General features: G+C 39.4%; 2 protein-coding genes across 3 annotated transcripts in view; one reads left to right on the top strand and one right to left on the bottom strand.

Annotated features, from left to right (window-relative positions):
• Positions 1 to 424: 424 nt before the first annotated feature.
• Positions 425 to 14569, bottom strand: LOC149070660 (uncharacterized). Of its 2 annotated transcripts, none has more exons than XM_089249110.1 (4): positions 14271 to 14569; positions 12846 to 12989; positions 2592 to 4907; positions 425 to 666 (listed from the first exon to the last, which is right to left on the bottom strand). In XM_089249110.1, the coding sequence occupies exons 1-4, from the start codon at positions 14461 to 14463 to the stop codon at positions 551 to 553; spliced, it is 2769 nt and encodes a 922-aa protein (XP_089105236.1). In that variant the 5' UTR covers positions 14464 to 14569; the 3' UTR covers positions 425 to 550. The 2 variants fall into 2 exon arrangements, with proteins under 2 accessions (XP_089105236.1, XP_089105237.1); XM_089249111.1 differs by lacking the exon at positions 14271 to 14569 and adding an exon at positions 13225 to 13324 and having other exon boundaries at positions 461 to 666.
• A 4746-nt stretch (positions 14570 to 19315) lies between these two features.
• Positions 19316 to 23043, top strand: part of LOC149070659 (uncharacterized) — a 30576-nt gene continuing 26848 nt past the window's right edge. Inside the window, exon 1 of the mRNA XM_089248894.1 lies at positions 19316 to 19612. Within this exon, the coding sequence (XP_089105020.1) occupies positions 19360 to 19612 (253 nt within the window). The 5' untranslated portion in view covers positions 19316 to 19359. The remainder of the gene's footprint in view (positions 19613 to 23043) is intronic.

Below are 23043 nucleotides of genomic sequence, written 5' to 3'. Positions count from 1 at the left end.
TTCCACAAATTCTGTGTGTGTGGTTATAACTGTTTTTTAATAAATTCTGAATTTTAAATCGTTTCTGGAATTCTGAAATTTAGTCGTGTTTGGAATTTTTTCTTTCATTTACGTTCTGAATCTTCATGGATATGTTGGAATTATTTCTATCAATTATTTTTCTTACATTTCATTTTGTCTATACTTTTTGCATGGATATTTTTCATCATTCCTGCATATGTTGTAATAGTGTATGCATTTTTTTTTATGCCCCACAGAGTATATAAAATCGAGTCTAAGGGGCCCTCGATATTATTAAGACGCATCTAGCCCCGAGTTGCTCCACTGAGCGGTTTTCCCAGAATCCCATTCGTGAGTAAATCGATAGGAATCGAGAAAAAGGAAACTGTGGCAAATCGCGCAAATGAACACTCAATATACAAATAATCTACATATACATTTTTTCTGTAATTTTTTTTTTCTAAATAAAATGTAAACAAACACGTGATCTCATTTCAACGCTGGTTTCTTGCCAGATTAGTGGAGAAGGTATTTTGTGACGTGCACCATTTCACTTGCGTCTAACGAGAAGCGGCAACAACAAGCATAAGGCCGTACAGGCAGCTGCTATGCATATCGTCAAGTAGAAAAGCCCTCCGTAGGATCCGCACGAATCCCTGAACGCCCCTGCAACAGAATCGTAATATCAGACATGCGATAGCAATGATAACACTAGAATCTTCTTCCCGACAAAGATACTTGCCACCAGAGGTGCATTTATGCCGAACGTGCACTTCGTACACATTCCTCTACGGAATTTCTAACGAATCGGCACATGCCGAAATGTGTGTTCTGAGTGTATGCTTGGTCCTAACGTATTTATGTTGACATGTTGCGCATTTTTCGTGTTCATGCTGCCATCTGGCTTTCATTTTCTGTAAGTAAAGATGTATCTCTCTCTCTCTCTCTCTTGTTGTGGGCCTGCCTGCTCTCTGAGGAGAGACTTTTTCAAATGGGAGACCGACTCACATTCGTGCCTCGAAGCTGGAAAACCGCAGAAAACCAACTTCAGCCGACCACCGCTGTGCCGTCAACGGAGTTCGAACTTGGATCCTCAGGCCCGCCTCTGAGTTACATGAAATTTGCGGCCCTTCTTCCAATCGAGTCTAATTTTCTTGACTACTCTTTCTACGAATTCGCCATCCTGTATTATAACCTAAGTCCTTATTTTACTTTCATTTATTCTAAAAACATTTTTTTTCTCTCTCTTTCATTTATTTCTAGAATATTTTCATTTTTTCATTTTACTCTAGAATTATTTTTTTTATTTTATTCTAGAATTATTTCTTTCATTTATTCTAGAATTATTTCTTCCGTTTCATTATAGGAAAAATTATTTCTTTCATTAATTCTAGAATTTAATCGTTGTTCAATGATTTCAACTATTTTCTGAAAATGACCCGCGGGCCACGACAAAAATCTCCGATGCTCAAATATGGCTCGTGGACCGTACGCTGAAAAGCCTTGCCGTAGACATGCATTTGCACATGTTTATCCGTAACGCGAATGTTATTTCGTGTTCAAAGTGTAGATTTGTGAGAAGAGATGTTTTTGAAGATTCTCTTTTGACAATGAAAAGTGTTTATTGGGGGATGGAACAGAATAATTTTTTATGCAGCCATTTCGAAAGATGTTCACAGCCAGAGTATTTTTCTTGTTCGTTAATTGGTCAATCAGTATCTCTCCATTGACTCCGAACTAGAATTAATGCCTCGAGGCACGAACTGAATCCATGGAAAAAAAAGATGCGGAGCTGAATTTGAGAATTAAAAGAGGCGGAGGGGGGGGGATTGGGGCTCCAGAGATGATTCATAGCAGGTGACTTGAACCTATGGCCCGCTGGCCATATGTGGCCCTTCGAGCTTTCTGCTGAGCCCACCGACCATTTTTAGAAAATAACTACTTTACATCTTTACATAGAAAAGCGATTAAATGCTTGGTGGTCCCGCGGGCTTCGTGGAAAGTTTAATTTGGCCGCAATGTCTGAAAGGTTAGTTCCCCCGCTCTATAGCAAGGTTGCTCACCCTTTTGGAGATTACGGGACACTTTATTGGTTCGGAAACGTGTCGCGGGCCACTCACGTAATCTGAAAATGTGCCTCACGCCATTCAGGTGATCTGGAAATGTGCCAAGAGTGATCTGGAAGTATGGACCAGTCAAATGAGATATGAAAATGCGCCTCCATCCACTGGAATAATTTGCAAATGAGTGAACTGGCTGTGTGCCTTGGGTCGCTCAAGTGATTTGGAAATATACTTGGGGTGTCGCTTAGATGATCTTCCGTTGCCACTTCAAACGATGTGGAAGTTTACCGCGAGTCACTAAGTATATGCGCCTCGGATCACTTGAGTGGTCTGAAAATGTACCACGGGTCACATCAGATGACTCAGAGGGCCACATTTGGCCTTCGAGCTATGAGTTGAGCCACATATAATTATCGCAGAGAGCTATACAGCTTCTCTGTGATAATTATATGTGGTTATAAGACCTACTTTTGCAAAGGCGTCATTGAAACCGAGTTATGATAAATATCTTCAAACAAAATTACAAACCAATCGCAACGGGGATCAGCAACGACACCAGCCCAGGTCCGCAGTTACTTGCCGACAGCGCCATGGCAAGGTGTCCTTCATCGACGCATTCCCGCATGAGTAGAGGGAACATGACGATGGCACCGGACTCGAATATTCCGAATCCCGCGCACGAGAGCAGAAGCGACTTGGAATCCGAGGAGAACGAAATTCCCAGGACGGAGACTGCGATGCCGGTGAAACAGACGGCCGCGAAGACGTTCTTCCTGACGAGTCCGCTGTCGGTCAACCATCCCATCGACAGTCTGCTGAGGAGGTTGCCGACGGACACTGTCACCAGGAGCCACTTGCCAAGCTCACGTGGCAGGTCGATGTCTTTCGAATAGTCGACTATTACGGCCATGGTGCTGACGAATATGAACTCGTAGCACGTCATCATCAGGCTGATGGCTATGAAGGACGCGTCCGCAAACACGACGAACGGCGATTTCTTTGGTGCGATCGCTTTCTGGCATTTCATCTTCGTTTCCTCGGGGATCGCGATGCTGCTCAGAGGCGCCGAATTCGGGCAACTTGGCGATCGGTTCTCGTTTCCGTAATGAAACGCCCAGTCCGCTGCGCTGCCGATCATCCGAACGTCCTCTTTCTCGAAATACTTGTGCGATACCGAATTCGCGTGCCTCCTGTAATGCTTTTTGCCATAATCGGGTGGCACCGAAGAACAGTCGATGTCGTCCACGCTCAGGCTGTACTCGAACACCGTCACTTTCAATTTCGGCAGTCGGCTCGATTGGTAGGGACGTTCGCTTCCGATCAAAGAATTTGAAGGGCATGAATTCCTCTTCCCGACATTGGTAAGTTTGTCGTTGGTAGCATTGGTAAGTTTGTCGTTGGTAGCATTGGTAAGTTTGTCGTTGGTAGCATTGGTAATTTTGTTGTCCTCACTGGTTTGTCCGCTGGGGACGTTGGAGATCGTGTCCTTTGATTTGCATTTTTCTCGAGAGGCAAAATTATCATCCGACGTCCTGCTTGTGATTATAACGCCTTTAATTTTCGGTGCGAGTGATTTTGATGAAGATTCGAGGCTCGTCGAGATGATTTCGGAGATCGATTTCGACACCCCTTCATCGTCGACGCTAGAAGTGTCTTTAGTCGATTTCACAGAGTTAGGAATGCGCGTCTCTTCTTCGACCTTTGATTGGGTTCCGCTGTTCGGCGATTCTGAATTGTGGACACTCGTGCAATCGGTCTCAATCTGTTCGTTCCGATCGTCGTTGTTTTCTGAAATCTTGTTCGATTCATCGATGTTGACCTCCCCGGCATTTCTGTCGCCGTCTCCGTTTACACACACGGCGCTAAGCTCATCATTCTGTCTCCCTTTCATGAGGGTACCATCAGTCTTTGTGACTTCGCCGACACCGCTATTTCCTAGTAACATGGAATCACTGTTCTTTCCTGGAATAATTGAAGTCTCTTCATCATCCCTGGAATAACGAGAATCCTCTTCATTCTTGCGTGAATTCACAACATTAGGTTCGTCGTCGACACTATTCGTCGTCGGAGGTTTTCCTGTCCTATCACTACCAGTTATGCCAACGTGTCTATCTTGTTCTTCCTCCATGGCACTTTTGTGATCATGTCCCTGAGAATCACTCATGATTTGGTCGTCGACTTCTAGTTTAATCGTTTTTGAACTGGTGCGTGTCCTTTTTTTACAGGTAGACCCTTCATAAGACGGATATGATGATCCTTCGCCGACGACTACGACCGTGTGCATGACTGGCGAGTTCCTCGATTCGTTGATGTTGTCGTCTTGAGCCGAACTGACCGCGAGGGAACACGAACCGATGCTGTAACTTTGGTTCTGGCTTGTCTTAGTGGAAGCGTTCGAAGAAGTCGTTCTCTCGTAGTCTGTCGAACTGGTACAGCTGATGTCCACCGAAACCGTCCTCAGAGGCTTTGGACGGCATTTTGACGGAGGCTTTTTTTTGTTGTTCTTCCGATGTCTCTGGCGTTTGTCGTCCGCGAAATGGGTGTCGTCACCTTCGGATTTGGATCGTTTCCTTGAAAAGTCGAGCAGTTCTTGGGTTTTATCCGGAGAAGCAAACTGGATGAGGATCATGGACAGTGGCACGCAGTTCAGAACCAGGCCAGCAGTGACGAGGAGAGTGCCGTGAAGTCCATAATGACTGAGTAGGATCGTGAATAATGTCGGTAGAACGAGGGACCCAGCACATGACCCGCAGAAAGAGAATCCGGTGGCCGTGGAAATAGATTTTTTGAAAGTATTGCCGATGATCAAGGGTAGGAGTATGTTGCCCATCCCGTAGCCGATACCTGCAGAAGAGAAGAAAAACTGGTCACATTATTATGCGCAACTTCGTTATAAAATATGTTAATGAAGTCACTCACAAAAAATCGTTTGCAATGAATTGTCGAATCAATGAACATCGGATACAACGAAGTCTTTGGCAAGAATCAACATTTCCTTTTTAATTTACGTGGTTCACGGAAGAAGTAGCTTTAGAAGAGGGAAAAGCCTTACGCGGCTTCTCGCGTTTGAAGTTGAATAATATGCACTGGTGTGCAAAATTAAGAGAATTTTTACTTGTTTTGGTTGATTATCTTCAGAGCTTCTAGACAAATTTTGATGGAATTAAATATGTGCATAGTTTGATGTAATACAAACCAAGTATATATTTAACAGTTTTATTACAATATGCATGGTGGTGCGTAAGACGCATCAGTACCAGCCAATCTGACACAGTAAACCTTGAAACATAGGTCTCCAAGTCATCCCTATACTTGACAGCAGTCACAGATACTCTGGTAAAGACATGGAGGTCCGTCCGTTCATCCAGAATGATGCCTGCCCAAACCATCACACCTCTGCCACCATAGTGGTCTCTTTCTCTGGTGTTGGAGGACAGGTAGCAGGTCTCGGTTAGGCGTAACCACTGATTTTCGACGTACGTTTATCTGAGGAGAACCAGACGAACGTACCCTTTTTATTACGTGGGAATCATGTCATGATTTGGTGATGGAGACAACCAGGGACCTTTGACCTTTCATCCAACATCAGAAAACGAGGCCACTATGGTGGCGGAGGTTTGATGGTTTGAGCAGGCATCATGCTAATGTCCCATTGACTGGCCTCAGTGCCTGTCCGATGCGACATGAAAACGCAGGTGAAATCTCAATTGGGGGCCCACTGGAGTCCTCTAACAAGAAGTGCTAATTGACAACAGAGATAATAGACTGCAGTGCAATTGATGTTGGCTTCACTAAAATGGACTCTATATAACGACCCTTTGCGGTAGGCAATTGTTGCGTAATAAGTGAAATATGCCACGTGGATCGAGGCAGTTTCTCGCAAAGTGGTCAGATGGTTGAGAGCTTGGCTACAAATTTTCAAATGTCAGGTGGCAGCTGATTCAATTTTTTTCTATTTTTTACGTACCTTGCAGGCTATTTCTCCGCTTCAAACCACCCCTTCAGGGATAAATGGAAGTAAATCGCCAAGCGATTGTTGTCGGTTTTTCAATGTTCAATGCATGAACGCACAGACCTCCATGTCTTTAACATAGGATCCGTGACTGCTGTGAAGAAGTATAGGGATGATATTTTGAAGCCCTATGTTTGCTTTTCCAGGGGTGAAGTTGGTGCTGATTTCATTTTAATGGACGACAACACGTCTCCACATAGGGCTAATGGATATGGTCGACGAATTTCGGGAAAGCGAAGATATTCGCCGGATGAGTTGGCCAGCTAAATATCTAGACCTAAAGAGACCACCCTACAGAGCATGCCTTGGGAGGTCAATTGTACTTCGTTATTCCCTTCCCCGAATAATCCAGGAGCTGAAAATGGTGCCACCGGAGGAGTAGGGACTCCTAAATAGCTCGATTTCCAGTATGAAATCACGTTGTTCGATATCGTGTTAGTTCATCCTGCACTGATGCGTCTTACGCACGATCATGATTGTTTGCAATAATTTTTGTACGACTATTTTATTTGTATTACATCAACCTATGCACATGCCAAATTTCATTGAAATCTGTCCAGAAGCTCTGAAAATAATCGATTAAAAGTGAAAATTCTCTTAATTTTGCACATCAGTGTAGTTAGTTTCAACAAGGAAACTTGTAATCCTGTAATCCTTAATCAGTATTCAATGTCAACGAGCGTCAGTCATGTTCAAATTCAGAAACGTATTCTCTGGAAGGATATGATGTGCCTCAACCATTCTCTGCATTACAGCACATCAAAGAGACTTTCCGGATAATTAATTCTTAGATGAGAACTTTGGAAAGACGGAGTCTGTTAGCTCCGGCGGAAGGCCAACCCCGGTCCTCTTGCAATCCGGGCAAGACAGCACAAACTTTTCTTTTCAAAATTCATCTCAGCATTAGGATCTGGAAGTTCTCTTTCTTTAATGTGCTGCAATGCTAGTTGCCGAGAGAAAAAGAAATCTCTCTCTCATTCTCAGCATTCTTGTATGAAGAAGGGTTGCCATAAAACCACAAACGGGTTTTCTCTCTCATTCCTTCTTTAGTGCTTGCTAGCTGCTAGTCACATATTCGTCATGAGTAGAGCTCGGATTATATGCACTAAAAAGTGGCAAAATATCCTCTAAAAATATGCAAATATGCACTAAAAATGCAAAAATATGCACTAAAAAATGCAAAAATAAACACTTAAATATGCAAAAATAAGCACTTAAATATGCACTTGAAAATGCAAAAATAAGCACTTAAATATGCACTGCAAATGCCAAATTATGCACTGCAAATGCCAAATTATGCACTGCAAATGCCAAATTATGCACGAAAATTCCAAAATATGCATTACGCTTATTTTGAATAAATACTTACTACGAGTTGAATGGTGTCACTATCCCGGATGCAGCTAGGGTCACCGATTTGGGAATTCTCATTGACGAGAGGCTTAGGTTTTCTGAACATTGTTCAGCGGAGGTCAAAAAAGCGAATAGAATGCTTGGTCTCATTTTCAATAAGGTCTCTTCGCGTTCTCCTAAAGTCATTCTTCCGCTTTTCCGAGGCTTAGTTCGTCCTGGAATGTTTTGGAGACCATACCTACAGAGGGACATAGACTTGGTTGAAGGGGTGCAGAGAAGAGCTACGAGTGTCCTTGTTGGCACACAGGGCTTGAGTTATGAAGAAAGACTTCATTTTTTGAATATGTTTACATTGGATGAACGCAGGTGTCGAGGAGATATGATCGAAGTGTTCAAAATTTTCAATGGGATGGATAGGATGGGACCATGAACTTTTAGTACACCGCCAATTGACTGGTTTTACAAGGGGACACCAGTATCGATTGGTGAGGGACAATGCAAGGTTATGGTGTCGCAGGGAATTTTTCTCTAATAGGGTTGTTAATAAATGGAATAGCTCACCCCCGGAGGTAGTAAATTGTAACACAATTGGCACGTTTAAAAAGAAATACGATAAACATGTTGGGGTAAATCGAGAAGCTATCCATACTTAGAATAAGATAACCATAAATACATTATGGGCACTGTATAGTATTTTATCTTGTGTATATATTGTTTATAATTTTTGTTAATTGCATTTTTAATTGGGTTGCTATATTTTTTAAATATATGACATCCATATTTTTATGGGCATCTTTTTCTCAGCCACCTCGTTGGGCATTTTGCCTGTTGTGGCTTTGTATTTGTATTTGTATAAACACTAGAAATATGCACTAGAGATCTTGAAAAATCAAAAATTCCGAAATATCTACAAAAAATGAGAAAATATGCATTAAAAAAAATCACCGTGAAAGGAAAAGCAGATCTGTTTTTAAAATGCATCTTTTCTATTTCTCAGTTGCATATTTACAAAACAATATCCCCTCATATATATTTATATACAGCACATACAAATAACTTCTACATATTTTTTATTCAGGCAGTTTTTTATTTTCAGTTCGATGTAGTCCAAAGATAAGGAAAGGGTCCAAAGATGTCGTGCTCAATAACGAAAATATCAGTAACGAAAGAATTTCGACACTATTTTTAAAATTAATTTAACACTTTGACATATATCTAGACACAGCCTTAGATTAAAAGGGTTAATATTCGTAAAATACTTTATAAATATGTGTCAATTCACTAAATTTCACCTGCGGAAAAAAACCGATGTTATGAAAATATTATGAACAATATTTATTTGAAAAATTATAAAAAAAAATTGAGTGAGCCTAAATATGCACTTATTCTGAAAATTCTTTGATGTTATGCATTTATATGCATCAATGCTAAAAAATGCCAAAATATGCAATTGCATATAATCCGGGTTCTAGTCATGAGGTTTATCTAACAAGGAAAGGGTCCAAAGATGTCGTGCTCAAAAAATTATGAAAAAATTTAAGTGCATTCATCTCATCCACAGTGACACATAAAAACAAAACAAATTAGCAGCGGAGTCCAATAAGGGGTCATTCCAGTATTACGTCAGCATCGATGGGGGAGGGTTCCGATTTGCTGACTTTTGATGATAAGGGGAGAAGGGGGATTTGGATGATACTTACGTCATCAACCACCCTTTATGAAAAGATATGAAATATTCTTCATGTGGCATCTTATTCGGTGCGCCGAAAACGGAAAACCTTTCGATAGTTATTGGGCACCTGAACTAACATTCTCCCTATTGATAAGTCCCCTACAGAGCCACTTTAGTGATCTCTACATGTTTCACGGATCCTTCAAGTGCTCTGGAAATGTGTCCGGGCCGCTTAAATGTTCTGGAACTGTGCCACGTATCACTCAAGTGATCCGTAATTATGCCACGAATCGCTTACGTAATCTGGAATGTTCCGCGGGTAACTTGAGTGATGTAGAACCGCACTGGGGCAGCTTAAGTGCTCTAAAACTGTGCCACATGTCACTCAAGGGATCTCTAAATGTGCCACTGATCGTTTAAGTGTTCTGGAACTGTGTCGCGGGTTTGAGGGGGGCAGTCCACATTACATAACCAGTGTTTACCATATATGGCTTAGAGGGCGGGTCGCAATGAATTTCTTACAAAAATGTTTTGAGTTCTTAGCTTCAAATAGCATTGAAAAATTGAACAGAAATTCATTATAATAACATATAAAAGTTTTTTCTTTGGAAATTTTAATTTTTTTGCATTAAACAAATAATTTCTTTTTCGTCTGGGGGACGCTCCAACTCCTATGCCCCCTCCCCTTCCGCGTACGTTTCTGATCCCACCAATATACGTTATGAGGTAGCGGGCAGTGCTGACAAGGGGAGGGCGTCAAAAATGGCTAAAAATTTGCTGATGTAATACTTGAACGGCCCCTTATTAAAACCGCAAAAGTTATTAACCCTTTAAGAGGTTTTTAAAATTTTCCCGATCCGTATGTATAACTGTCATTGGGAAATAAAAGCGTGTTAAGAACCCGAGATATTTTGGGGTGACCAAAATAAAACAGATCAAGTTTGACGAGACATCTCGGGATTGCCGCTGTAAGTGTTAAAAATAACAACAGTCGGCTAATCATCACTTCTTCTCTGTTCTAGAAACTAGTTTTTATCTTTCTTAGTCTGTCTGTACTGTACCAACACCATCTATAGCAGAAGGCCTCCACACGAAGCTCGTGACGTCACTGAAGATCATCTCACCTATAGCCATTGGATATGCTACAAGAAGGGGTAAAGATGGCGAATGCGTTGGCCTGCTATATCAATGGCTATAGATGAGATGACCTTATTCAGCGACGTCACGAGCTTCGTGCGGAGACCGTCGGCTATAAGTGGTGTTGACTGTACTTGATCATGCGTTGTTTGAATGACGTCAATCCAACACTCTAGGGTTGTGAAATTATTATATTCATTCTTAGACTATTAGCGTCCATAATATTAGTATTTACAATTTTTTTTGAGTGACTCATAATAAATAATTCAGATTTTTGTAAAATATTTTTGTGCATATATACATGAATGAATAGAATAAGAGGCAATTTTTCGAAACTTTTTGAAGACCACCTTGAGACCCTTTCCTCGTGCTTTCTTTTCACCAGATATGGACCCAATAAATTCTGAAATGAAGTGAATATACGTAAATGGAAGAGCTTGTACTCGGTCGTCACGAACTCCACCAGAGGTGAAATGAACATACATTTCCCATTTAGAGCACTTTTACAGCGACAGCAGAGAAAATAGTACCAAACCTCTTTAAAAATGAATATTTTCTTGTTCCGCGTTTGTCAGACAGCCTGAAAAATTTTGAATCACAGTATTCACGAGATTAGCTGAAAATTCCATTGATAGATGGTGTAATGGCAGCCATTTTATATATGCATAGTAAAGTCCGAACTTTTTGTATTTTTTTTAAATAAATCGATATTTGAATAAGATACGTGAAGAGAGAGATACATGACTGTTTGTACTTGTGTACAGCGTATACATCAATCGGCGTTTGGTAAGCAATGAAAGTTAAATGACTGTTGTGTCATCTATTGTTGAAATCAGTTAATGCGTATATTTCCAAATTGTGTTTCACTCAGTCATCTCGTTGAGGAATTTGCCTGTTGTGGCCATAATTTAGCGCGTATTTAGTTATAATTATTAATCGATTGCGCGATGCAAATGTCCTACAGGAGCTCATGGTATAAGGTGATGCATAGAATCCGATTTAATCAAAAAACGATTACCCGATTAACTTCATTATTCAGTTATTTTCTGGCTTTAGGGAATTTTCCAATTGAAATTCGCACGTCGTTGTTTCAGACAATTTATAGAACCGTAAAAAAAGTAGCGAACCAAACAATGCACTCGCTGGAATTCAGGCGCGCCGCCAAATGTGAGCTGTTGTTGACATCATTTCACTGAATCGGTGTTGTTACTACCACTGTATAAAACGCAATTGTGAGTGTTTATTCTCAACAAAAGATTGTGATTGATTAGGTGATGAATAAACTTCAGTTAAGTTGTTTCACCCTGTGAAGTAGTTTACTGCACAACACTTTTGTACACTACACAAAAAATAGCATCGTGGCGATTTTAGCAAAGCTTTAAAAGGGCAGATATAGCCCAAAATAATAATGTTATTTGACAGACCCTCGAAAAAACAAAAACGGATGAGGAATTCAAAAATACAGGTAAGTGTCTTGTAAGTGCTGATGCGGCCTTTATCTCATCAATTGTCCGTCATAGAGGTATGATTCCAATTTAGGAAATGTTCATAATGTGGCCAGAAGTTACCCTGTACCTGTTCTGAGAGTGAAAATACATTGCGTCACAAAATAAAAAAATCTAAACTTTTAAACGGTCACCCTGTTTGTCCTCTAACTTCCAATTAGAAAGTTGTTGCCCTGTCTTTTATGAGCCCAAAAAAAAGAAAAAATCCACGTTTTAACCACCATATTCACGAGGATATTTTAATTCAAAAATAGGAGAAAAGTTAAGAAATAACAGCAAAAAATAATGGCAACGCTCCTTTCTCTCATTTATGCTGTCCTTTCCCAATTTTTCTCCGTTTTTTGAATTCGAATATTTCTACGAATATTACAGTTAAAAATATACGATCCCTTTTGTTGGTCTCAGAAAACACAGGGCAACAATTTTCTAATTGGAAGTTAGAGCACGGGGAAACCGTATAAAAGTTTACATGTTTTTATTTTGTGCACACCATATATTCACTCTCAAAACTTGGTACAGGGTAATTTTTGAACACATTTCGAGCATTTTTTAAATTGAAACCATACCTCTACGACAAACAGTTGATGAGATAAAGGCGCATTAGCACTTACAAGGCACCCTGTATATTGAAGGTGATTTTGAGCGAAACAAAAAATGTTTTTGTGGAACAGTTTCGAAATCTACTCAAAAAATATCGTTATACAGGTGTTTATCGTACTAAAGGGTATCGTTGTATCGAGAGAATTTCAACATTATAGTATAGGCAATCACAAATACGATTTCAAAAAAAAAAAAAAATATCGTAATAGAGAGGGGTTTTTTTTATCATTGTATTGAGTATCGCTATAGCAAGAAACATTGAAGATGGAATACGTCAGATCAGAACAAAAAAACAACAAGTTTTCGCTATTCTTTTAGAGCATTATTATTTACCATATCAAAACCCTTGGTCGAATCAATATAGACGACATCAAGCGGGCATTGAGTAGAATGTCAGTGCCGTCTTAACCCACCCGGATTGTTATGAAATTTTATAGTGGAATTTCGTCTTGAATAATACAACGTGTTTCAACGATGCGTGATGAAATGAATCAATCGCTTACCAAACAAGACGCCGAAGAAAGCGGTCATCCACGCGATCTTCGGTGCGGAGAAACAGATCCCGATCCCGACCGCGGACAATAGGCCGCCCATCAGCGTCACTGATCCAGGGCCGTACTTTGTGGCCAAGATACCGATGAAGATACCTGCGAATAAACAAAGTAATAAACAGTCATTCAGTTGCAAAACTCAAAAAGAGTGTCATCCAGATTTTTTTTTTATTAAGACAGTGGGAAATGTTTTGTTGAGAGTATTTTACGGAGCTGACAGCTTGTTAAAATGTTAATGCGAAGCCGTTAAAAGTATATTCTACAGAAGTCTCTTTTTCACTTCAAAAAATACTGGATGGACCTTGACGAGAGTAGCTACTGGACGACTTACAACGTTATACACAAAGTGATTGTTGAAGGTCTAATTCGAAAATTAAAATATTTAGAATTGTTTTCTTCGTTCAGAAAAACCAACAACCACATTTTAATGTAATATAGCCTGGTACATGTAGGGTTGCCATATCCGGAAACAGGAAGGAGGATGCTTGCGCGTGCACTATTGGTAACGTCACTTTTCCCGATTTCCACAACAGATGGCGCCACTAAACTGACAAAAAAAGAAACAACAATAATTTTTTTCTTACCAAACCGCTACAAAGAAGAAAAGAAGGGTAAATAATGATCCGTCTATTCCAGTGTTTCCCAAAGTGGGCAATATCGCCCCCCTGGTGGGCGATGGAATGGTCCAAGGGGGGCGATAGAACCTACTGATTTAAAATAGGATCCTATGGGTTTACTTGAGTTGGGGGGTGATGTGAGGAAAAAAAATTCTGGTGAAGGGGGCGGTGGAACAAAAATTTTGGAAGACTATGGTCTATTCTCTCGCTTTTAATGTTCACACAGTCAGTTTTATTACTTTGCCTAGAACAAGGCGGGATGTTTTCTTTCAGATGGTTTTTTGTTATTTCTGAAGCGTCGCTTTTTTTTCAGAGGTGATTTCGTCATAATAATCAGCATTGAATGTTGTTTGTATCCTATTTTCTTCATTTCTTCATGGTAACACCCTCCCTCCCCACTTCAGTACACGGCATCAGCTGTTGGTAAGCAAACAATAGTATTCTCAAAATTGAGAAAAATAGAGCTGTTCTTCAGACTGTTTTTTTCATACTATCTGAACCAAGCTGGGCCTTGGTTAGAATAGCGTCTGCCCTTTTTGGAGGCCACTTGTACCCTGGGAAAACTTTGACGGCAAATGATCAAAGCGTTTAGAAATGTGTGTGAAAAAAAACAAGAGATAAAATGTTTCAGAGTGGAAAAAAAAATAAAAATAACTTCCGAAAATTGAAAAGGAGGACAAAAGGGCGAATTTTCTAAAGCGTAGGAGGACTTCTGGTAACCCTGCGCACAAGCAATGTGAGGACGATGACTTTTACTCACCCGAGAGGTTTCGAACTGCGACACAAACGGCAAAAGGAACCGAAGCCGATCTCTTGTCGACGGCGAACGTCTCTTGCACAGCAACGAAGAAGATGCCGCTGCACCTTACGGTGCCGTCCAGTATCAAATTGATCAGGCTGCACGAAACGGCCAACGTCCACGTCTTAAGCGACTTGTAACTCAAAACGGTCATCACAATATCTTTGGATTGATGGATTTCTATTGTTACTCTTCTTTATGTTACGTGGCACCGGACGCTCTTTCTCTCGGTGTCCCTCTTTCAAGTGATATTCCAAGACGAACGTAATTACTTTCGAACAGATAAATAATGGCGATGACATTGCAATCCTAAACAAGTCCATTGTCTCCGAGCATTATCACCTCGACCTGCCAGAAATTAATTATTACCGAGCCCTACTTATACGAACAGTGTTTGGTGCTGCCATCTGTGTACTGCCTGCGCTTGAGAGTTTTCACGCAGATTGTTCGTGAGCAAAAAAAAGGAGAGAATTATGATTCAGTTAAATATTCACACTAAATGAGATTAGAATGGAACGTTGGGTGGTATCATTTAACCGAGGAGAAGTTACAACTGCGAATGTATTAGATAGAACAATTCTCTACGTGGAGAAAACTCTAATATTTGATGCGTTTCATGGGAACACAGCTGCGAGTTTTTACGGTCGTTTCACTGCCGGAGGGGCGCCGAACGGGTGAAAATGTTTCCCCTCAGCCGCCACCGCATGAACATCAGTTCAGATTTTGCAAAAAGATTGCCCAATCACCTCAAATAAGGAGGTAGATTAACCCTTTCTGCGGCACAAATAGTAGAAATCACTAAGCCCTTCTGTAAAATGTCATTATCTTTTTTAATAAAGTAGGCTTCTTTCAGATTTTTATAGCGGTATAGGGAAAAGTGTTCTATTGAGGAATCAACTTTACAAAATATAGTCGACGCTCGTTATAAGGAAATGGTTTACTTCAGTAAACATACGTTATACCGGGAGGTACATTATGTCGAAAATTTTATCAAATTAATTTTTTTCAATTTCAATTTATTTCCAAAGTTAATAACACATATAACAGTCAAAACTCAATGTTTGTCGCCTATGGGCCTGAGCAACTAATTAAAAGTAAAGACGAACGAAACAAAGAAAAAACTAAAAAACACAAAAATTATAATAAAAGATAAATAATAAAATGATTTTGGATAAATTTTTGTGACAATTGTATTGAAATACATGTTCACATAACAATAGCATTTGATGCAATAAAAATTGATATGAGGCAACTACAGGCATATTGATGATAATATAATTCGCTTCTGTAATTGAAAATATGCATCAATATCGTTTTGAACTAGATCAAATAGTTTTGAAACATCTGTTTTGAATAGAACAAATAGACTGTAGATGCCTCCCCAGATGATTATACCATAATTGACAATTGACTAAAACCACGCAAGTAAAACAACCAGTAAATTTCTATCAGAACTTCTGCCGTTACCTTTTGTTTGAGATAATAGAATTTAAATACGGTAAAACGTAGTTCAATACATTCGTAAATGCAATTCACGATTATACGATTAAATAATCGACGTTTGGGTGTACCCAAAATTCCAAAACGAACACGGCTATACGCGTTTCGGAACTCTGCTACTACTTCATCAGTAGCAGAAACAAAGAAGAAAGAAAATATTGAAAAAACTCCTTATAGCGGGAGTTGCTCGCTGTTGTAGACAAGAGGTATTTTTCCAATATTTTCTTTGTTTCTGCTACTGATGAAGGAACTTCATATAGTTCCGAAACGCGTATAGCCGTGTTCGTTTTGGAATTTTGGGTACACCCAAACGTCGATTATTTGATCGTATTATCAAACCCGAAAGGTATCCATTTCTATTCTAATTCACGATTAATCCTGACGTTTTTTTTAAGAGAATATAGATTTGCGTTTTCAAACATCGAAGTTGATAGACCTCAGAAAAGTAACTTCAGCTTGCCTCTACTAGGTATTTATCAGACATTCGTCTGTGTTTCTCGCCATTGTAAGCGTAATTAGTACATTGACTTCCTCAAATCAAAGGTTAATGTTAAACACAATTTCGTTCATTTCTTTAAAAAAAAAAAGGTAAAGCTGAGTTTAGGCGTTGTATTGGAATGAACAGTGCTTGTAGGTCGTTATATTGGATAGGAAATAACATGGGTTGAATAAGAAAAAAATTTAGGACATATATATAACGCACCAATCGTTATAATGGAACGGTCGTAATAGCGAGTAGTCGTTATATCGAGCGTCGACGGTACTTGGGCTTGTCAATACTAAAATAATAAGCTTTTAAAAAGGCGATGTACTCGTCAAGTCAATGCCGCTTAAAAGGTTAAGTTTACGCATGTTAGGAAAGCAAATAAGTCGAAATGCAGGATGGACGAGAAGTCCTGGACATAAATGCAACACGAACAGTTTATAATTAATGTTTATGACAATTCGCTTTACACATAAAACTACCACACATATATTTCAATATGATACTGCATCTAAACATCGGGACTTCTCGTCCACCCTGTGCGAGTTGATAATGCCTCCGAAGAAATGTCCGAAAGCCTTCTACTTATTCTCACACAAGTAACTAGAGATAGAAATAAATCCCATTTTATCTCGTCCGAAAAGCTTGTTTTCAACCCCAAAGTTTTGTTTTTTCTACTGCAATATGTCCGTCTTTAGAGATCGATAAACGACAGTCTGAGTATCCCGCTCCTGTAAAATTCTACAACCGCGAACATTATTAACAAGTGTTTCTCCTTTTACGTACGTGTTCGATCGATCCGTCACCAATCTCTTAGACCAAATCACAAACCTTACAGTGATTTTTCTACTGTTTGAATCTTTCGGTAATCTGCAATTACTAATTTCAATCAGTTGTGAATGTTTTCCCACATGCAACATTTATTTGATCACCTTTTTCCTCGCACGCATATGCAAAGTCGTTACATTTGACTGTAACTCTGTCGCCGTCTATCGTAATACAACTCCCTATATTATAGCAAGAACATTAAAATTTCGTGGGAGGTCATACATGAACAACGATGCCAACAAACAAACCTCTCTCGTGTAACTTAAGACCACGTGATAATGCGTGTGATATAAAATATAAAATTCCACCCACGAGTCTCCTGTAAGTACGTTCACGCTGTGCTCACGTGAAGTGTCACGGATCGCACAGTGCTTTCCAATATGCTTACGGGGGGGGGGGGGGGGTCTGTCGTTTTACAAAATGCGGTCATACCTTGGCTTACGAAGATAATTCGTCCCGGAATAACTTCCTTTAGCCGAAATTCGATAATTCCCAAAGGTTTCTATGGAATATCGTTTAATTCGTTCCGGGTACTGACCAAAATTTGAGGATAGATTTTTAAAAAAAAAACAATGACGCACTCTAAGAAAGACAAAAAATGATCTAAAGTGAGCAGCTTCAAAATTGGACAAATGAGAGAAAGATGAGATGCTAAAGATGGTTTTTATTTTACACTACAGTATGTACACAGCCTATACCAACTTTAGTCAACTTGTGTTGACACAACCAAGTCGAGCCTGTAGGTGTCCTCAACCATTTGCGTTTTGGTCAGCTCATTTCTGCGTCTGATACACGCAGATGTAAAAGATAAGCTCGTAAAATGTCCAGATTGTTTAGTTTGATGCCAAGAGCATTGCGCCAAAAGAACGCGGGCTCTGAAAACATAGGTTTCTTCTTGTTCAATGCATTTTCTATTGCTGAATCTTTCATTTTACATGAAGTGGTTCAAAAACTTTCAGAAAGAGAAGTCGGTGGACATTAGTTAATCGTGCTCGAGTGACGGTAATTCTGATGTGGTGATTGAGGTGCTAAAGTTCTGCTTACGGCGCGACTGCCTTAGGTTAGCATATGCATCCATATCAACGAAAATGCTCGTTACCCGAATCCGTACCGGTTTGCCGAGGTTTAGATATACCGCAATAAAAAGTCAAGGACAATCAAAGTTATGCTTCGCCACACAAGCGATATAATAATAAGCGATCAAGCGATATAATGATCTCTGGTGGAATTTGCGTTACCCCCAGGCTGCACCATGAGAAGGCCTATCACATTGCAATAGCCAATACCCTTCAATAAGGCCCTGTATAAGCAGTACAGTGCAACAACTTTAAAAAAAGTTTTTAAATGTTTTTCCCGGCTTTTTCAATACGTGTCATTAACTATTTAATATAGTAAATTATCAGCAAGTAAATTATATAGTAAATAGTTTATATAGTAAATTATCAGCTCGAAAAAAAACCAATCAAGCATTTAAGGGTTAAGCATAGTCACGAAATCCTACAGAAATTCCGATTCCAGAACAGTGAAATAATGTAAAACAACTAACATAACTTATTAATCTCGTGCGAATGTTGTTAAGTTGCATTTTTTTTGTCAATTTTGCAATTTTAGTCGGACTTGTTATTCCGCTATACAAATTTGTATAGATATATACATATAGTCATTTAATAAAATTCCGAATGCACCCATCTTTCGAGAACGCTTCGATATCTCCTTAAGATGGGAAGCGGGTTGTGGCCGGTCCTTCAATGTTCAATGTCAATTTCGCCAATGCGGTATTGATAAATTGTATAATTCGAACTTTCTTGCGCTTTCTGAGCTCCACATCAACGAAGTTGGACTACTTATAGTGTTGTTTCATGATTTTCATTCGTTCCAGTCATTTTTTTATAACTGAATGACTATCGCTTGAGAAATAATTAAAAATAAAAATCATTGGAAAAACACAAGCAATGATTTGCAGGTGGCAATCGCAATACCTTGCTTTCAAAACGTAGACGAAACATGTTTAGTCAATTCCAAAAAGAACATACACAACACCACTATTGTGAATTTAGTCATTGCGCTCGCGGAAGGCAATTCCTTTGGGAGCCATTAATTTTTGTTGGTTACAGAAACTTATTTTTCATCGAAAGAGCATTACAAAACCGCTCTCTCTCTCTCTCTCAACTTCATGCATTTTACATTTGTACCTGCCGTCACCAGTTACTGTTGCTAGTAGTCATCGCTAAGCTCACGATGGAAGAGTCTTCTAATCCTTCGGCCCTAGTCGCGACAGGACGCGGATCCGTCCGGGCCGAGATGCCGCAAACACGTGACAGAGGTTGGGCTTGGATAGTGGCATTATCGTGCTTTCTTATCAACTTTGTGTTGGCCGGAGTGTCCAGGTCTTCCGGTGTACTTTACGTGGCCCTGCTCGACATGTACAACGTCAACAGGGAAGCGGCCACTACTCCGTTCAGCATGAGAGCCAGCATCAGGAACCTTACCGGTAAGATTCTTCTTCGTTTAAAGAGTTCTAGTTAATTTAAAAACAACCTTGTGGTTTTTTTTTTTTTTTGCAAATTTCTAAACAATCGTTACCGTAAACTGTTGGGTATAGATTTCAGAAATTTCTTGCGTTTTCTCCTTTATGAATTAATCTTTTTTACTAAAAGTTGCACCACTAGAGAGAGAGAGAGAAGAAGAAGTTTCTTCGCTTATAACGAAGTCGGAAAAAATAGCGAAACTATTCGTTATAAGCGAACTTCGTTATATGCGCACAGTCTTGAAAAATTATGCATTGAGCAAAGTAAAACATTTTACATGCACGATTTTTCAGTAATCTAACCATTCAATCACTAGATTAAAATAATATATTTTAATAACGTTTATAAATTTAATTACAATTTCCTGTAATTCATCATCAAAAATATGCGTCAATTATTGCTTCTTTTTTCTTGCAATTTTTGTGGACTTTGAACATTTTGCGTTTGAATCATTTTTGCCAAATAAGCGCTGAAATTGTATGTATAATGCCTTTTCTTTTAATAAGTGTGTGAACACTGGAAATTTTTTTTGTTTCATTTCTTCTAACAATTTAAAGCAAGAATAAAAACTTCGAGTAATGCCGAATTTTCTTTTTTTCTTTTAATTTCTCACTTTTTCTCAATTTTCGGCTTTCAACCAACTGTAGAGCTGCAATTTTCGAAGCAATGGATAGTGTTTTGCAGTTGGACATTCTCAAAATTAGTTCGCATACATTGAACATTGAAGGACCGCACACACCCCGCTTCCCATCTAAGAGAGATATCGAAGCTTTCCCGGGGGATGGGTGTATCCGAAAATTTATTAATTTATATGAAAATAACAAACAACGATATACATAATATACAATAAAACCATCCGCATACAATAAACCCCCCCCCCCCCGCTACCAACGTCCAAATCTGACTTGCGAATGGCAAATGCGCACTAAAGGTGGTTTGAAGGTTAGATTTTAAGGAATAAACAACTTTAGCTTCAATCAGGTGTCGGCTCGGGGATCCATGATGTTCTTAAGTCAGCCACCTCGTTGGGCAATTTGCCTGTTGTGGCGTTGTATTTGTATTTAGTCCTTTCTTCCCAATGAGGTTTCCCGCAAGCAAAAGGGCGTGGTAGCTCAGGCCGACGAAATACTCGCCTGAAGTAAGTTTAGAGATGTCGCGAGTTCGATACCCGGTTCGTCCTCGTCAGAAACTTTCCTGACGCGGAGGTACAATAGAAGCGGTGATAGCATGACCACAGAAAAGATTGCTGCAGCAGAGAGTTCCATGCTGAGGGGTTAGCGCACCAACCTCTCTGTGAGTATAAAAAAAGACAAAATGACAAACGCTGCCGTTCGGAAGTCTAATTAGCCCTCGTGTGCAGAAAATGATCGTGGGATGCACAGGCCCGTCATTTAGGGGCGGAGGGCAGAGAGGGCGTTGCCCCCCCCCCCCTCGGCTTTTTAACTACTTCGCAAAATCGCTTATTTTTCACAAAATTAATGATTCTTTTCACAAAAATAAGGGAAATTTTCACAAAAACAGGACCCTACAAAAAAAGTTTGGACAGACGCCAGAATATTATACTCTAATTCAAAAGGTCTATAAATTTCTATGACAAAGTTATAAAATACATATTTTTTTTATTTAAATATATTCTAATTTAGAAGATACAACAAATTTGAAAGATGGTAGATTAAAGCAAAAGTAGATGGCAGCATCAGTCTCCGCGGTGAGTTTTTAGCGCGGTCAAAACGAGCATTACTTTATTTAAAGGGTATCTCGTATGTATAGGGTTACCAGATCCGACGACTGAGAAAGGAGGTCGTCTGCACTAACACCGTCTAGATCTGCTCTAGAAGGTATTGTCTGCACACGCACCCTAAGTGACGTCATTTATCCCCATTGTCCCAATAGATGGCGTCACTATTTCAACCAATAAAACCGGCCACAACAATAATTTTTCCCAGCTCTACAGAACCGCTAAAAAAAGAAACAGGAAAAATTCTGGGACTTTCGACGGCTATTAGTGAATGCGCGTGGAGGGGGAAAAACACTCATGTCAATGAAGAAATATATGTTTCAAAGTGGAGAAAAAAGTTTCCCCCAGAAAAAATGAAAAATCATTCCGGAAACATGAAAATAAGGACAAAAAGGCGAATTTTCCAAAACGTAGGAGGACGCTTGAATTTACATCAAAAAGGAGGATGGTTGATAACTAGGCTGACCATATTTCCTCGAAGGAAATACGGGATATTGAGATTCCAAATACGGGACATCGCCAATTATCGCCAAAAAAGGACGCCAAAACCGAGCATAGTTGCCAAATATTGTTAAAACTACGGAAAAATCATAATGGCGGGAAATGAAGCATCACTGCAAATTGCAGTTGATTAAAATGAATTTCACAAAATAAAAAAACGTTCACCAAGACAAATGTGGGAGATTAATATTTTCATTTATGGTTGTAATTATCATAATATAGTTTATTAGTTGAAAAGTAATTTCAATCTTTGACTTCAATAAAGAATAAAAATTTAAGTAGACTTCGTGTAAAATACGGGAAAAACCGGGACACTTTTGCCAAAAAGTCGGGACGGCCAAAAATACAGAAATACCGGGACTGTCCCGGAAAATATGGGATGTATGGTCACCCTATTGATAACCCTACTTATATGGCGCACGACGGAAAGCGGCCAAAGAGGAAAGGAAAATACAGAGCTCTCTCCATGGAAATCACTGCTGAACCTTGACCATATGACCCTTATTTTACGAAACATTTTTTTTTATCAATGCTTCCGAAAATTTTTCTTTTCTAATTTATTAAATTCATTTCAAAAATAAGAAAAAGAAATTCGATGGTATTAAGTTGGTATCAAATCCATTTAAAGAGTTAAATTGATGGCTTGTGATTTTCGGGGGGGGGGGCCGCACCTACATGCCTCCTTCACGAGCCGCCCCTGATGGGGGTGACAAAAATGATCAAATGCAAACAAAATTTGTTAAACAACAAACTTCTATAACGACTGTAAGATTCATCCACGAAGCGCAGTGAATATAATCACCACTAAAAGTAATAGTTTTGTTAGTATTTATTAAATTTACCAACGACACTTGGGTGTTATGCATAATCGTCGGTAAAAGCGATGAATATATCAGACTTACGACACGATTATGCATAATAACAGGTTATTACGTGTAATAACTGATTTATCACACATTTTTACCGTAACCTTATACGGTTACGCTTTTATTTATTTTCTTTTCGATTTCAGAAGACAAAATTGACGGGTTGACACGAAAATTTGTTCTGCATTTCATTTGCGTCAAAATAAAGTATTTTTCAGTCATTTCTGAAAAATCAACTTTTCAAGGGTCGCAACATCCTTTAACTATGGAAAGAACTCAAGAAAGGCCT

This window comes from Pholcus phalangioides, unplaced genomic scaffold (genome assembly GCF_987345545.1).
Source record: "Pholcus phalangioides strain wild (caught in Gottingen) unplaced genomic scaffold, Ppha-v1.0 ptg000021l_1, whole genome shotgun sequence".
In the NCBI taxonomy this organism is placed as follows: Eukaryota; Metazoa; Arthropoda; class Arachnida; order Araneae; family Pholcidae; genus Pholcus; species Pholcus phalangioides.
This window is presented reverse-complemented; position numbering and strand designations above follow the sequence as displayed.